This window comes from Melospiza georgiana, chromosome 16 (genome assembly GCF_028018845.1).
Source record: "Melospiza georgiana isolate bMelGeo1 chromosome 16, bMelGeo1.pri, whole genome shotgun sequence".
Lineage (NCBI taxonomy): Eukaryota > Metazoa > Chordata > Aves > Passeriformes > Passerellidae > Melospiza > Melospiza georgiana.
Genome location: NC_080445.1, coordinates 16,432,023 through 16,445,739, shown reverse-complemented (window position 1 = coordinate 16,445,739; position 13,717 = coordinate 16,432,023). Strand labels below are relative to the sequence as shown.

The 13,717-nt window shown below is 41.8% G+C and overlaps 1 protein-coding gene across 3 annotated transcripts in view; it reads right to left on the bottom strand.

Annotated features, from left to right (window-relative positions):
- Positions 1–1,104: 1,104 nt before the first annotated feature.
- CRAMP1 (cramped chromatin regulator homolog 1) overlaps positions 1,105–13,717 on the bottom strand; it is a 49,123-nt gene continuing 36,510 nt past the window's right edge. For 2 of the 3 annotated variants that reach the window (XM_058035485.1, XM_058035486.1), the window contains exons 13-21: positions 13,324–13,398; positions 12,025–12,106; positions 11,233–11,337; positions 10,416–10,594; positions 9,809–9,877; positions 8,280–8,514; positions 7,796–7,960; positions 6,995–7,140; positions 3,257–4,679 (exon numbers count right to left, since the gene is read on the bottom strand). In XM_058035485.1, coding sequence (XP_057891468.1) covers positions 4,515–4,679; positions 6,995–7,140; positions 7,796–7,960; positions 8,280–8,514; positions 9,809–9,877; positions 10,416–10,594; positions 11,233–11,337; positions 12,025–12,106; positions 13,324–13,398 — 1,221 coding nt within the window. In that variant the 3' untranslated portion in view covers positions 3,257–4,514. Of the gene's footprint in view, positions 2,294–3,256; positions 4,680–6,994; positions 7,141–7,795; positions 7,961–8,279; positions 8,515–9,808; positions 9,878–10,415; positions 10,595–11,232; positions 11,338–12,024; positions 12,107–13,323; positions 13,399–13,717 lie in introns of those variants that run through there. The other variant, XR_009115306.1, reaches the window with a different exon arrangement.

The window sequence follows — 13,717 nt, the reverse complement described above, 5'->3', positions numbered from 1 at the left end:
ATTTCTGAAGCTCAGCATGAGCAGACACTACTGAGAATGGAAGGTATAAAGCAAAAACAATCCTACCAAAATTTTCTCTGATCATGGTGAGAAGCATCAAAATTCTGGGATGGGAGATGCCAATGGGAGTTAGGCAACTGATTTCACTGCAATTAAATCACCCTGAAAGACTTGGCCTTATGGAAAAATCTTAACTCCCACCCCCAACAAGGACATGATCATGTAAATAAAGCTTAAATGAAAAAAAATCGGAGAGGACATGAACAGCAAGGAATACACTGGACACAAGTTAGACCAAGTATTAGTATGTATTTATGCACAAGAATAAAAACAGCTTTACAAGTTGAATTGGAAATTTAAACAGAAGAAGTTTAACAGCTTTTGTATATTATATTAAATAACCAAAACACCTTTTTCCAAAATTGGTAAAGAATAAATAATATAATTTACAGTATGGTACAAAAAATAATCAGTAAGGACAGGCATTTTGCTTTATACATACACTATATAGGTATATTTATAATCTATAAAACAAATTCACATCTCAAACAAGCCAGAAACCTTAGATGATATGGCTTAACTATTATTAAAAGAAACAGCATTACATTCTGCTGCCAGAACCGTAAGCTCTAAAGCAGTTATCATGTTCAATAATTAATGATAACTTATTGCCGTAGTGCTTGCCAAGGTTTCACTTAGGTAACATTTACAACTTGCTGTGAAATTAACAGACTGAAAGGTTTGAAAAGGTTAAAAAAAAGTGCAGTACTTTCCTTATAAATGCATCTGAAGTCTGAGCGTAGAAAACAAAATGCAACTGAATTTCCACTCTGGGATCTGCTGTCAGTAAAAGAGATGTCTTTATAAGTTAGATTTGAATCATGCCATTTAATTCAATTTAAAAATACAGAGGGTGTCAAAAAAAGGCTTAACAATGATATATGAAAAATAATTACTATTCCTATGCTTAGTAGATTTAGGGATGCAGTATAAAATGGATTGTATGAGTGATCAGAATGCAACACCCTGTACAGATCTCTGTCAATGTGTGCACACACACCTGGGTGGATCCAGCCTTGTGCTATGGTACTGCTCTGCAGACACCCAACCTTCTGTCATTTACCTTGTCAGCTACTCACAACTGCCTTATGGTCACTGAGAGGGAAAAGCCTAGAGCAGTTAATCCTAGACCTGGAGACTGTTAGTGTCCCTTAGTCCTCTCCAACACCTCACACTGCTCCAGGAAGGTACTAACCTAATGAAGTCACAAATGATACTGTGTGCAATTCAGTGTTACTTGCTTGGATGTCTGCTTAGCCTGACATTGTCCCTCATTTAGATTTTGTTACTGTTGTTGGGGAAGCTGAAATAATTAAAATTGAAGAAATTTTGAGTATTACCACCTTCCCGGCCATCTGTGCACGTGTGTGTGTGTGTGTGTGTGTACACCACCTCCTTAGCAGTCTCAGGCACAAACTGATGATGACCACTATTGTAAAGGACATTCACCTAAAATCTAGAGCTGGTCTGATCAGAAATGTGTTTAAACGGCCTTTCATATAGTAAGGGTAACAGATACTGCATCAATTCAGAACTACCACAATGATCTTAATTATTCTTAAGTTCTTCCCTTTTCCTCAAAGGGCTTTATTCTTAAAAAGCAGTTTGTAATGCATTACATTTCTGAAATCAAACTCTGCTTCATAATGCCAACTTTTAAGGGGCTGACGCCAAACACTTCTAACCCAACCTTCTGAGTGTTGAACTGATTTCTGTCATTTATACTCTGTTATTACTGGGTGGTTCAAGCCCACTTGCAAAGGTTCAGGGTATTAGAAGTTTTCTGATGTCACGGCATCATCAAAAACAGCCACCTGTTCTGCCTTCATTCTGCAGCTGGGTCCTTCCCCCTGGGTATGCTGAGGCAAGGCAGCTGACAGCTCCTTGTATCGCAGGCAAAAAGCCTTCATGGATTAGGATGAAGTGCTCTGCTCTCCACTCCTGCAGCAGGTACAGCAAAACTGGTCTTTATTCTAGGCAACTTCAGAGCCAAACCCAGTGTCATATCCACTGTCTTACCAGCATCAGTAGGGAAGATGAAAAGTTTGTCAAGTTACAAATACACTGGAGACCCTGACGTTACTTTTGCAGTATTTAGAAGTTTAAGAATGAGAGTTCAGATTTCTTTTTAGACAGTACTTGATTAGAATGTAACACATTTCCTCCTGCACGTTCTGTAATCCACAGCCATAGTAGGTGCCTTCTACTTTTGTCCTGCAAATCTGAAGGATTTCTGGAGACACAGCATATAGAATAATCAGCATTAGTAATGTAGGAACCCAAAACCAAGAAGGAACAATCTGGGAAAGTCCAAACCATAACACAGCTAAATTATAAGTAAAACTGAAAAGTTTTAGTGGGCATGACTCCTGAGAGTAACAGGTGTCTTCTCCATACCAAGGCAGAATGCTCAGAACAAAACAGGCCCCAGCATTCATTTCTGTGACAGCCTTCAACTTTTCCTATTCCAGGTTTATGTGATTTTCTGACAATTCAATCAGAATTCTCAAACTAGGCTCTGTGTGCATCAGAAAACTTGTTCAATTTTCTCCTAATGACATAAAACACAAGACCAACTCTGTAGAAGCTAAAAATCATTTGCCTAATGCAGAGTGAAGGGACTGGGCAAACAGCAGTCAGTGCATTGTGAGCAAGTTACAATAGACTCCCAGTCAAAGAAATGCCTCCTATGAGTAGCTAAAGGCAGGCAGAACTACATCCACCAAGTATAGTGCAAGTTAGGAAATGAACCCATGATAACAGCCTATGGGATGGAGAAGGTTTGTTTGTTCATTATTAACACAAGGTTGAGGTGTATACAGGAGCAGCCCCTTGGAAAAGTTCAGATCTACTCACACCAGCCAAGGAATATCCTCTAACGAGAGGAGAGGAGAGGAGAGGAGAGGAGAGGAGAGGAGAGGAGAGGAGAGGAGAGGAGAGGAGAGGAGAGGAGAGGAGAGGAGAGGAGAGGAGAGGAGAGGAGAGGAGAGGAGAGGAGAGGAGAGGAGAGGAGAGGAGAGGAGAGGAGAGGAGAGGAGAGGAGAGGAGAGGAGAGGAGAGGAGAGGAGAGGAGAGGAGAGGAGAGGAGAGGAGAGGAGAGGAGAGGAGAGGAGAGGAGAGGAGAGGAGAGGAGAGGAGAGGAGAGGAGAGGAGAGGAGAGGAGAGGAGAGGAGAGGAGAGGAGAGGAGAGGAGAGGAGAGGAGAGGAGAGGAGAGGAGAGGAGGATTAACTATTAACTTGCTATCCTGTTGAACCTCCTGGAATCAGTATCTGGGTTTTTCCTACAGTAAAACACAACATTAAATGCGCAGGGATTTCAAAGAGGGAGTGCCAAATCCACTCATGCCTGGGAGTGACTGTAATGAAGAATGATGGTGAGGTACTACAGAGCACCCAGAGTTTACAGAAGAAAGAGGAAGCAGGGAAGGACTAAGGGATTAAGCTAGGACTTGACACTTCTCTTCATAACACAAAACTGATCTCAACTGCTTTAGCATTAACCTAGTATTTGTTCCTACACATTACCATATTCTTTCTTATTTCCTCTCCCAGGTAAATCCTCAGTTTTTGTGAAGATGGCAATATTTACATGTTTCCAGCAAAGCCAAGACTAATTATGAAAGAGTTTTCCTAGCATAAGCTCTTTTGCCATGTTTCCAGACCTAAAAAGCAAGTGTTCTTCAGGGAGAGCAATAAAGCACTCTTTCACTCACAGGGTGAACTGTGCAATGTGCTGAAGAATCTCAAAGGTTAAGAATATGAGTGCAGTCAGGGTGATGATGATGATTGCGATGTGATGGGGTTAAAAGTAGGGGATCCAAGCAGCATGGGAGGAGGGCAGAACAGAGCTTCCCTACCAAACAAGCAAGCAGGTGTGAGCCCCACTGGAATGGTCAAAGAGCCAAAGGAACAGAGTGGTCTGTAGGAACATAGCATCGAGGAGCGGCAGTGCCCTGAACAGAGTGCAAGAACTTCAGTTTGACTGAATGGTAAGAAAGCTGCCAACTAGGACGTGTCAAGATACACAATGGTTCCCCTACGCACACCTACCCTTATCCTCCACAGCTTTCATGGAGATCAGAAGGCATGGCATTTTGATCACTACGCAAACAATAATTCATAAACAGGAGCTTGTGGCACTTGAGATGCTTGAGCTGCTTGCTTAGGCTATTCCAAAGTACAAGTCCAGGACTGTCCCACAAACCTGCAATCATACATTGCTGATGCAGGGACACACTATCTTCTGTAACGTTATTCCATGTTCTGTTGTTGCCAGCATATTGCACATTCCAGGACTTGCAAGTATTTCTTCAGACCTTTGAAACCAATGCTTCTCTGTTAGAAAGAAGCACACAGGACAGGGACAACTCAGACTCAGCTGCTCCCTCATCAAGTTCCAGCTCTGCAAGCTCCAACTTAGCTGAACAGTCTGCACCAGCCTGCTGGTCATTTCCTTACTGTGACAGATCCCCAGTCGGGGGACCACCACCTCCTCCATCAAACAGGATCTCCCTGCGAGTGGGCTCAGGTATGGACAGCTCCTGGGCAAGGTCATTAAAGCGAGATATGTAATCTATGCTGTTCTCATTCATCATGCAAGCCAGCTGGGAATCCACCACCTGGAAGAGACAAGGAGAGAAGAGATGAGCTACATGTCAGTGGCAATTTCATGGAATAACTGAGGTTGGAAGGGACATCCTGGGAGCATTTTATCCAACCATCTCACTTGAGCAGGGTCAGCTTAGAACAGGCTGCCCTGGATCTTGGCAGGTGTTGAATTATCCCCATGCACAGACATTCCAAAACTCTCTGGGTATCCTGTTTCCATGCCTCATTACCTCAAAACAGATCTCTTGTCTTCAGGTGGAATTTACTGTGTTTCAAATTTTGCTTGCAGCCTCTCATTCTGAGAAGTGTCTCGCTTCCTTCCCAGCCTCTCCTCATATGAAAGAGACACTTTATCTCACTTGACCTGAGTTAGAGAACAGCTCTTCTCATCCACAACTAAATGGAAGCTTCTAAAAAGCCTAACCACCTATAGTCTCAATGGATCTTACCTGCTCCAATTTAGCATTAAGGTGCACAGGTAGATGATCTAAAGATATTACCTCTGCCACAAGAGCTGCTCACCTGTGCATAACATGGAGGCTTACCTCATTTTCTTCTAAAGGGAGTTGGTAATACTGAGGGCTCCAATGTAATTTCAAAACCATGCAAATAAATTATACTTCTTTAATTAGAACACACCTTGACAACTTCTTACCACCAAGCAAACAGAATCTTCATATTTATGTGAGAAGTGGATCTGTGTTTCAGGTCTGAAGCTGCCAATGTCACACTAAATCAGCATAACTTGCTGCAGCTCCTGGTTACATGGTCTGTACAGAACCTCCTTATCCAAATCCAAAGGGGAGTAGAGAAATGACACATTCCTTCCATAAGGGAAAGTCCCCAAGAAATTACAAGTTATGTGATGTTGTAATGAGTTTAATAACTAAACTGTGTGATAACTGAGACTGGAAGGGATCTGAACAGGCCTCTAATTCAACCACCTGCTCAAAGCAGATTCACCTATAAGGACAGACCAGCTCACTTGGAGCTTTATTGATGTGAGCCCTGGAAAGCTCTGAAGACAGTCACTGCATAACATTTCTGGGAAACTTGTTTCCTTGCCTGCCTATTGTCGAAGTGAAGTTTTCTATAGATAAAGCAGAACCTTTCTCAGTTCAGCTTTTGCTTGTTTCTCCCACCTCCCATCACCATTTTGTAAAGGGCTTGCTACATCTTCTAATGACCCTACTGCAGGCATTGGCAGGCAGCAAGGCCCCTCCCATCCTGAAGCCTTTTCTATGCTGAACAAGTCTAGACATCACCCTTTCTTCACCACCTGATTCTCCTGGTAAACCTCAGCTGAGCTTGCTCTGGTTAAACTCTCTCTCCTATATACTGGATATTCAAAACTGGTGACAATATTCTAGGCATGATCTCACAGCAGACAGACACCACTGCTCTACAGAGTAGAGCAGGTTAATAATAATTTTGTTCAATATCCTGGCCATGCTCCTGTTAAAAACAGCTCATGAGATCATTCACCTTTGGTTCCACACTTTTGGTTCCACACCTTTGGATCCACCCTGGATCACGCTCAGCTCACGTCTGAGGTACAGCAGAGACGCTTCCCAGGCAGCCAATACCCAGCTGATACTGCTGTGGGGTTATTCCTTAGTCCCTTCCTAGGGCAGGACTTTGCATTTTCTTTGCTAAGCTGCATAATGTTCCTGCAGCTCATTCTTCCTGTCTGTACCTCTGAAAGGGAGCTCTGTCCTTGAGTGTGTCACAGCCTTAAAAACTGCTGGGCTTCATTCTACCCCTTCAGAAGAGTTCAAAACAAAGGGATACCTCTGCCAACAGAGACAAGTAATTCAGCAGCACAGAACCTTCTTCCATCCTCTCAAGTGACTTGTTATTAGCCACGTCCTACTTCTTCCTTCTGGACCTATCTATTTTTTCCTACCAGGTTTCCAACTGTATTGTAGCTGCGTCACTATTAATCTTGCTCTTATCTTTGGCACTTTCAGTCTTGCTCTACAAAGCAGGACACACACAACAGAATGATTGAATTTTTCTCTGTCAGAACAAAGGTATGTCCAACAGATGAATATTACCTCCCTCAGCAAAAAGAACCTGGGTTGAAGGCACTTACAGCAGTGAGAAGGTGAGCTTCTCACACCAGCTCTGGGGTCGGGTAATTGCCCTCAGATAATTTTACATCTTTCTGTTGTGACTGTAATTCTTCTCTACTGAGCTGAAGTGCAGGCATCAAAGCCCCTCTGCATTTGAAGTATCTCAGGAAGGTCTGAGGTTCAGTACCCAGTAACTGTAACTTCCAACACCTCAAGAGGAAGCAGACTCTGAGTGCAATTTGCTGACATACCTCTGCCACGTCTGCCAGGGACCGCGACACAAAGGAGTCCCGTGAGTTTCCATCCAGCAGGCTGGGTCCCAGCAAGGAGGTGCCACTGGTGTTCCCAGCTGGAGTTGGTAACATTTTTCGTCCCTTCTCTGGGGAGATGAAACTTGCTACAAAGAAAAGGCACATCAGTAAGTCACTGCACTGAGTGTTCTTAACTGGGAGGATAAAAAAGAAGGTCAAGGAAATTCAAAATGGAGGACAGATATCCATTTCTTCCATCTTTTAAAAATTATATGTTGCCAGCATTGATACCACACTGCTAAGAGTAAGAAGACTTATTACAGTGGCTCCATGAATTATTAATTTAAAAAAAACTCTCAACAGCTAAACCTCAACCAAACCCAGTGAGTGATCTCATGTCTTTGAAATAGTACTTATCAAGCACACAACCAAGTCTGTTCTTCCACCAGAAGAGCCAAAGACATCTGTTCATTTTGGCACAACAGTCCAAATGTCTCACCCTAACTGATGAGTCAGGCTCCAAACAGATAACATGGAAGTGCCAAAGAATTACTTGTCCCAAGCTATGGGCCCCAATCTAGCAATAGGATCTTTTCAGGAACAGACTTGTAAAGAGAGAGAAAATGTACTCAAGGCAACACCATGGAAATGAAAGCAAGAAGTATTTGGAATAATTCTACAAATGTCCTACTGGGTTTACAATTTTTCAAAGGATTCACTTCTGTTAAACAATGTTGGGATTTTTTTTTTGTTAACAGGAAAACGTTTTTTAGTTGCACTTCTCTGTATCTGGACACTTACAGAACAAGCTGCTGAGGGAGGAGTCTGTGGAGTCATTGGGGTACCACTGGGGATCATGGGTGGGAGATGCAATCCAGTTCTGCTGAGGACTACTGGATGGGGATGGAAGACTTTTGGAGCTGTCACTGCCATTCAGCTTTGCAGGAGAGAGAGAAACACCTTCACCTGTAAGCCGATGTCGGGGATCACGAATTCAGTCAATATGGTAAAATTACAGGACACTGCAACAATTTTTGTTTAGAAAGGAAAAAAAACCCCAAACAACAACAACAACCTCCCCCTGCCCCATATTTGCTAGAAAATAAAGGTCAGGCACAGAATTTTATTTCCAACAGATATTTGGAAACAAACAAACAAACAAAAAACAAACCCACAAAAACCTCATAACCCAAGAACTCCTTCCTGGAAAAGTTTCTGCTGCTATGTAAGATGTCAGGAATTTTTTTAAAGTTGATAGGCAGACTTTAGCTAGTCTTAGACTTACTGTATTGGCCAGAGCTAATGGCTATTTCAATGATGGAATCACTGATCTGAGTGGCAGGTTCGCCTTGGGAAAGCACATCCTCAGGTGGTCCAGGCAGGGAAATATCCAAGAGAGCAGAAACATTGGGAGGAGAGAGCCGAGTACTGGAAGCTTCTGATGAGGGAAGAGGAGGGGTGGACAGACCATTCTGGAGAGAAGTCTTGGCCAGTTCTGGCATAGAAAGGACTGATGCACCCTGTTACAAAAATGGAATTAAGTGTTCATAAATTTATTAAGAACTCAGGAAACTAAAAAGGCACATTTTGGCTCCTGAGTATCAGATTACAACCAGGCTTCTAGGGGAAAAAACCCAGTAGATATTATGCCTAAATTAGAAGAATATACTATTTATATAATAAATCTGTATTATTTTAATGAAAAGTACCTGTAAGCATAAACAAACATGCTTCAGCCCATATCCTGCCAAATAATCTGAAAAAATATGAATCTGTAACATTCCAAAGACAGCCTACATAACAGAACAAGCATAATCTTAAAATTAACATAGTTCTGATATATCTACAAGACAGCTCCCAATAAATATGTATTAATTTGACTTTGTGTAGGCAAAACCCTTTAACTTCTGGAAGGGAATACACAATATTTTAAACTGGTAACTCACATTTATTCACTTTTTACAGCCAGACTTTCCAAAATTCAACTGATCTTTAAGGAGTCTCATTACCAGTACCTCATAGTAGAACTAAAGCTTTTTTTTGATGCAGTGTATACACAGCTGTCGTAACAGCAAGAACCAGAACCCAAGGCCCCATTACCATAATAAATGCCTCATAGGTTCATGTCCTAACATCTTTAAAAATCCTTATCTCCTTTATGCTCTTCAATCAAACTATTTTTTTCACATGCAGGCATCACAGTGAGCATGGAAAGTGCCTCCACTGAAGAAGAGACTGTATTCTGAGGCCTAAAAATCCAGCACCAGGTCCTGGATCCCAGTGGAGAAAGAATCTGGGGACAGGATGACAACACTCCTACAATAGTGCCATCACAGTCACTCTTTAAGTATCTACCTATGTCTCACTGGATCCTGTAAAATGAACAGTGAGTTTCTGGAAAGGATGCTGACATTACAATCACAATTTTAGTCCTAATAATTCTCCTTTAGCTACATGGAGGCAGCAGGACTGCAAACTGCTGAAATGAACCCTTGTGATGTCTAAAATATGCACATAGATAGAGCAGAGTGATTATAAACTCCTCCACTCTATTAAGAGATATGTAAAGCTTGTTTGTCCCTCACAGGTCAGGGACTGTCAGCGTCACTTTGATTTTAGGGAATGGCACACACACATATTTAAGCAGCTTTCCTAAATTTCTTTAAACTTCTTCAGATGCTAAGGATTTCATTTCCACTAGAAACCAGTGGTGCACAATTACCTGGGAGTACAGAGTTTTAACCAGCAATACCAGTGGTATTTTCACAGAACATTGCCCATTCCAGAGCACTGTTCCCTCAGCATGCACCGTACCTGGAAGCCATCCTGCTCGGGCCGGGTGGGCAGGCTGATGTACGGCACCCGGCACGCTGAGGCTGAGCCCTGCAAGCACAACAGAAACCACGTGAGTGACCAGCTGGGGAGGGAAGAGATAAAGGCCTATTACCATTCATCTGTGCTCTTCATATATCTCATGTCCTTCAAAATGGTACATCAACTCCCTCAGAACATGACATGGACTAACATGTGTCTGGGTCTCAATGAAAGAAACAGCAAGGAGAAATTAGTGTTTCCATTCCAAATACAATCCCAAAAAGTCCATGTTTTTCCCCAGATTCCCTCCTGAATTTCTGAAATGCCATCCTTTTTTATCAAGCGAGATTTCTGGATTGCCAAGTTCAATGCTCTACCAGCTGCAACCCATTTTACAGGAAGGAAATTCATTCAATGAGATGATGCTTTGATCCCTCAACCCCAAATACACAGCACACAACACAGACTGGGTCTGCCATGACAGCAGTGTCTAACAGCAAGCCCCAGGAGAAAGCTCACTGAGGAATCATAATAATACAGCTTTCTTATACAATGAAAGAACAAGACAGTTAAGCTCTTGAAAAAAGCTTGTTTAAGAGCCTCTGACCTCCACAGTGGTGATGGAGCCTCCATTCTGATGTGCTGCTGCTGGCTCCTGCCCTGTCACTACTGTGGGCACTGCATCCGGTGACAATGAAGACACACCTGGCAAACCATCTGCATCCAGGACAGGCATGGGACTACCAGGGATAATGCCAGCACTTTTAGCTGCCAAGTCAATAGCACCTTGGGTGAGACAAAACACCAAAAAACATATTGCAAGCTTCTTCTTCACTTTGTTATGATTCTCTAAAAGATGATTTTTTTAAACTTACCCAGAGTCAAAACTGCACCTATGTAAAAAAGCAGCAATGGTAATGATCTGATCATCTGGGTCAGCTGCTTCTCTGCACCAAGTGTAACACTGCTTTTAGCTAAAATGTTTGACTTTTCTGCCCTGTTCCAACCTCTTACTAGGTATATCAAAATAGCTGAGAAACATCCCAGTTCCCCTTCCATTCTTCTATTTTTTTTTTTTGTCCTCCAAATTGCTAAGTAATTATGCAATTTCCAGAAATTTTCTATGGGTTACTAGAGGAGGTCTAGAAACAAAAGAGCCTTATTTTGTTATCTTGCCTCTGATTAGACTCTGTGTAAAAATTGTAGGTTGTTGTAAAGGTCAACCTCACCCAGACTTTTTAAAATTCACTTCAAACATCTGAATGTCTTCTCATCTCAAAAGAATTCTCTAGGTAAAACATAGACGCAGTCACTGTTTTAACCTCATTAATTGTTCTAATTATAGAACCCACTCTCTACTGTGAGACAGTACCTGCCTGGAAGACACCAGCATGGGTTTTATTGCAGAATTCAGAATTACTTACTAGACAGATGGTTGGTGGCCTGTGTTGGAAGAACTTTGGGCACAATTGGACGAGAAACAGCAGCTTTAGTCAGTGAGGACTGGATTGGCCGAAATGAACCTCTCCCTGGGGGGAAGCATTAATACCTGTCAGGCAAATGAAATCTAACACCTTTAAAGCAGAACACAACACAATTCAATGGAAGCAAATAAATTCTAAACAGCAGCAAGCTGCAGGAATGCAAGTAGTGGAGATGATGGAATAGCACTAAAATAGTGATGTGAGCTAAGCAGTGTCTTGCCACGGACACGCAACAGCGAGCGCTGCTGTGCTACTGGAGCTGCTCTCATACTGTCAGTGAAGACAACCCTTCAGGCCTCATGCTGCTTTTCATGGGGATCACCTTACTACCACTGTATTCAAGAGTGTACCAGCAGAAAAGGACATATGGGCAGTATATTGCTTTTGCTGTATAAAATTTAGACAGTATCCCAGGTACTAGGCTAAGTCCAATATAAAATCTAGACAAATTATTACACCCTACAGAACAAAAATTCCTATCTAAGTATTTTATTCCAAATTTCGCCTTCCTGTTGAGAACTCCTTGCTCTTCTGTGATTTCAATCTTGGGAAATTGAAGAAAAAAATTTTATAAAAAGCACAACTTGCTTCACAATGACCCAGGAGAGTAATTCCATCATCCTGAAGGCTAGTGACACTGTTATTTCAAAAGAGTATTTTCTTCTTTTTAGAAATTACCTCTTTATGCAGTTTTAAGGGACACTTTTCAGTTTGTAGAAGTGCTAGACTCACCTGTAATGGATGAGTTGGATAAGATAGAAAAGGAACAGACATGCTGGGACGGATTTCCAGACGGTCTAGGGAGCAGTGTTCTCTATGTGAGAGAAACAATAAACCAGAACAGATTTAAACACAGAGAGTAACACTCATTGTGTAAGTTGCAGGAATTTACAAGACCTTCCAGAATAGCAGAGTATTTCTGTAGCATTACTATCATGCACCAGACACAGCAATGTGATCAGTGCGCTCTTGAGAAAAAAGCTGCAGAAAGAAATGATGAGTTTTCTCTGTGAACTACTAAAACAAAGTATTTCCATATGGAAAATTCTCAGAGAAAGGATGATTAGAACTACAATCCTCTCTGATTATACTTGCAGTGATTTACAAATCTCTCTCTTAAAGTGATTTTAAGCATGGTACCTAGTCTGTGTACAAACTGATCTGCCCTTAAAATTCAGCAAGTGTAGATGAGCGAGACAGCTGTGTGTGCTTGGGAGCTCTTAAAACACATGAAACTGCCCAGATCTGAAGATGTCAGGATCAAAAATAGTCCAGGGGTAATTTCTGCATCCCCTACTCTTATACAAAACAGAAGAGAAAAAAATGGTATAGTGACACTTGTGAACTTTGTTTTCCCCAGGTTACTATTAATCAGGTTTCAGATTTCTTTTTTCTCACCTGCCTCTGGTGTCCCTGTCACATGTGCTTTTTCCCAGGGTTAACAGAGCAATCTGAAGGAGGGTAATACCTGTCTGTCACCAAAGCACCACAATAATCGGCCATTCCTTCCATACATCTTTTTCCAAGTCCCATTTTCCCCCAAGAATCATTGTTCTTTCAGCATGTGTTATGGCTTATTTCACTACAGAAGCTTATATCCACCACAGTTTAACAGCCACTACTGAGCAGGAAGCAGGAAAAGGATATAAAGGAAAATTTTGTAGTTAAGAGGACTGCCAGCTCCAACACTGCCAGCACAGGACAGTACAGGGACAACACTGCCTACGCCTCAGTGCCAGAAGGCCCAGGTAGCAGAACCTGCTTCCAGGTTTCAAAAGCCTCTTCCAGAGGCTTTTTTATTTCTCCAAACTACCTTAGGCACTGGACTTCCACTGTTGTTGATATTCTTCATACAGGGAATGTAACATGGCGAGTTACACTAGAGACTGAAGTGTTTATTCCTTCATAATTTCAGCTTTATATTTCCAGTGGATGCATGAGGGAAATTCAGGGGTTTTTTTGTTATGTACAAACTACTACAGCCTTACTGATCCTCAGGGAGCAAAACAGGCATTTACACTTTGCTCTGACCTGTACTACCAGTGGCTTCCGCAAGTGCCTGTTCCGCAGCTTCCTGGGCTTCGGAAGGAAGAAGTCCGACTGCATCTGGACAACAACAGGAAATGCATTACAAGTATTTTAAGCATCCAGAAACAGAATAAATTATATCCCCCAAATTCTTATTTTTGATAAAGATGATTTAAGAATTAACCAGAATAATATGTTTTGTTTCAGATAGCACAATATCCTTCCTGCTAGAGTCAGAATATTTTCCACCAAGGATGTATTTTTTCTTCTTTTTTTATGGAGATAAAGCTTTGTCCCAAAAAGCCATTTCATTACCAACTACTTCAGCTTCCTACAAAATTCTTACTGAGATTGTGTACATAAAAATTAGAATTTGACTTATGTACAGCAATGAGGC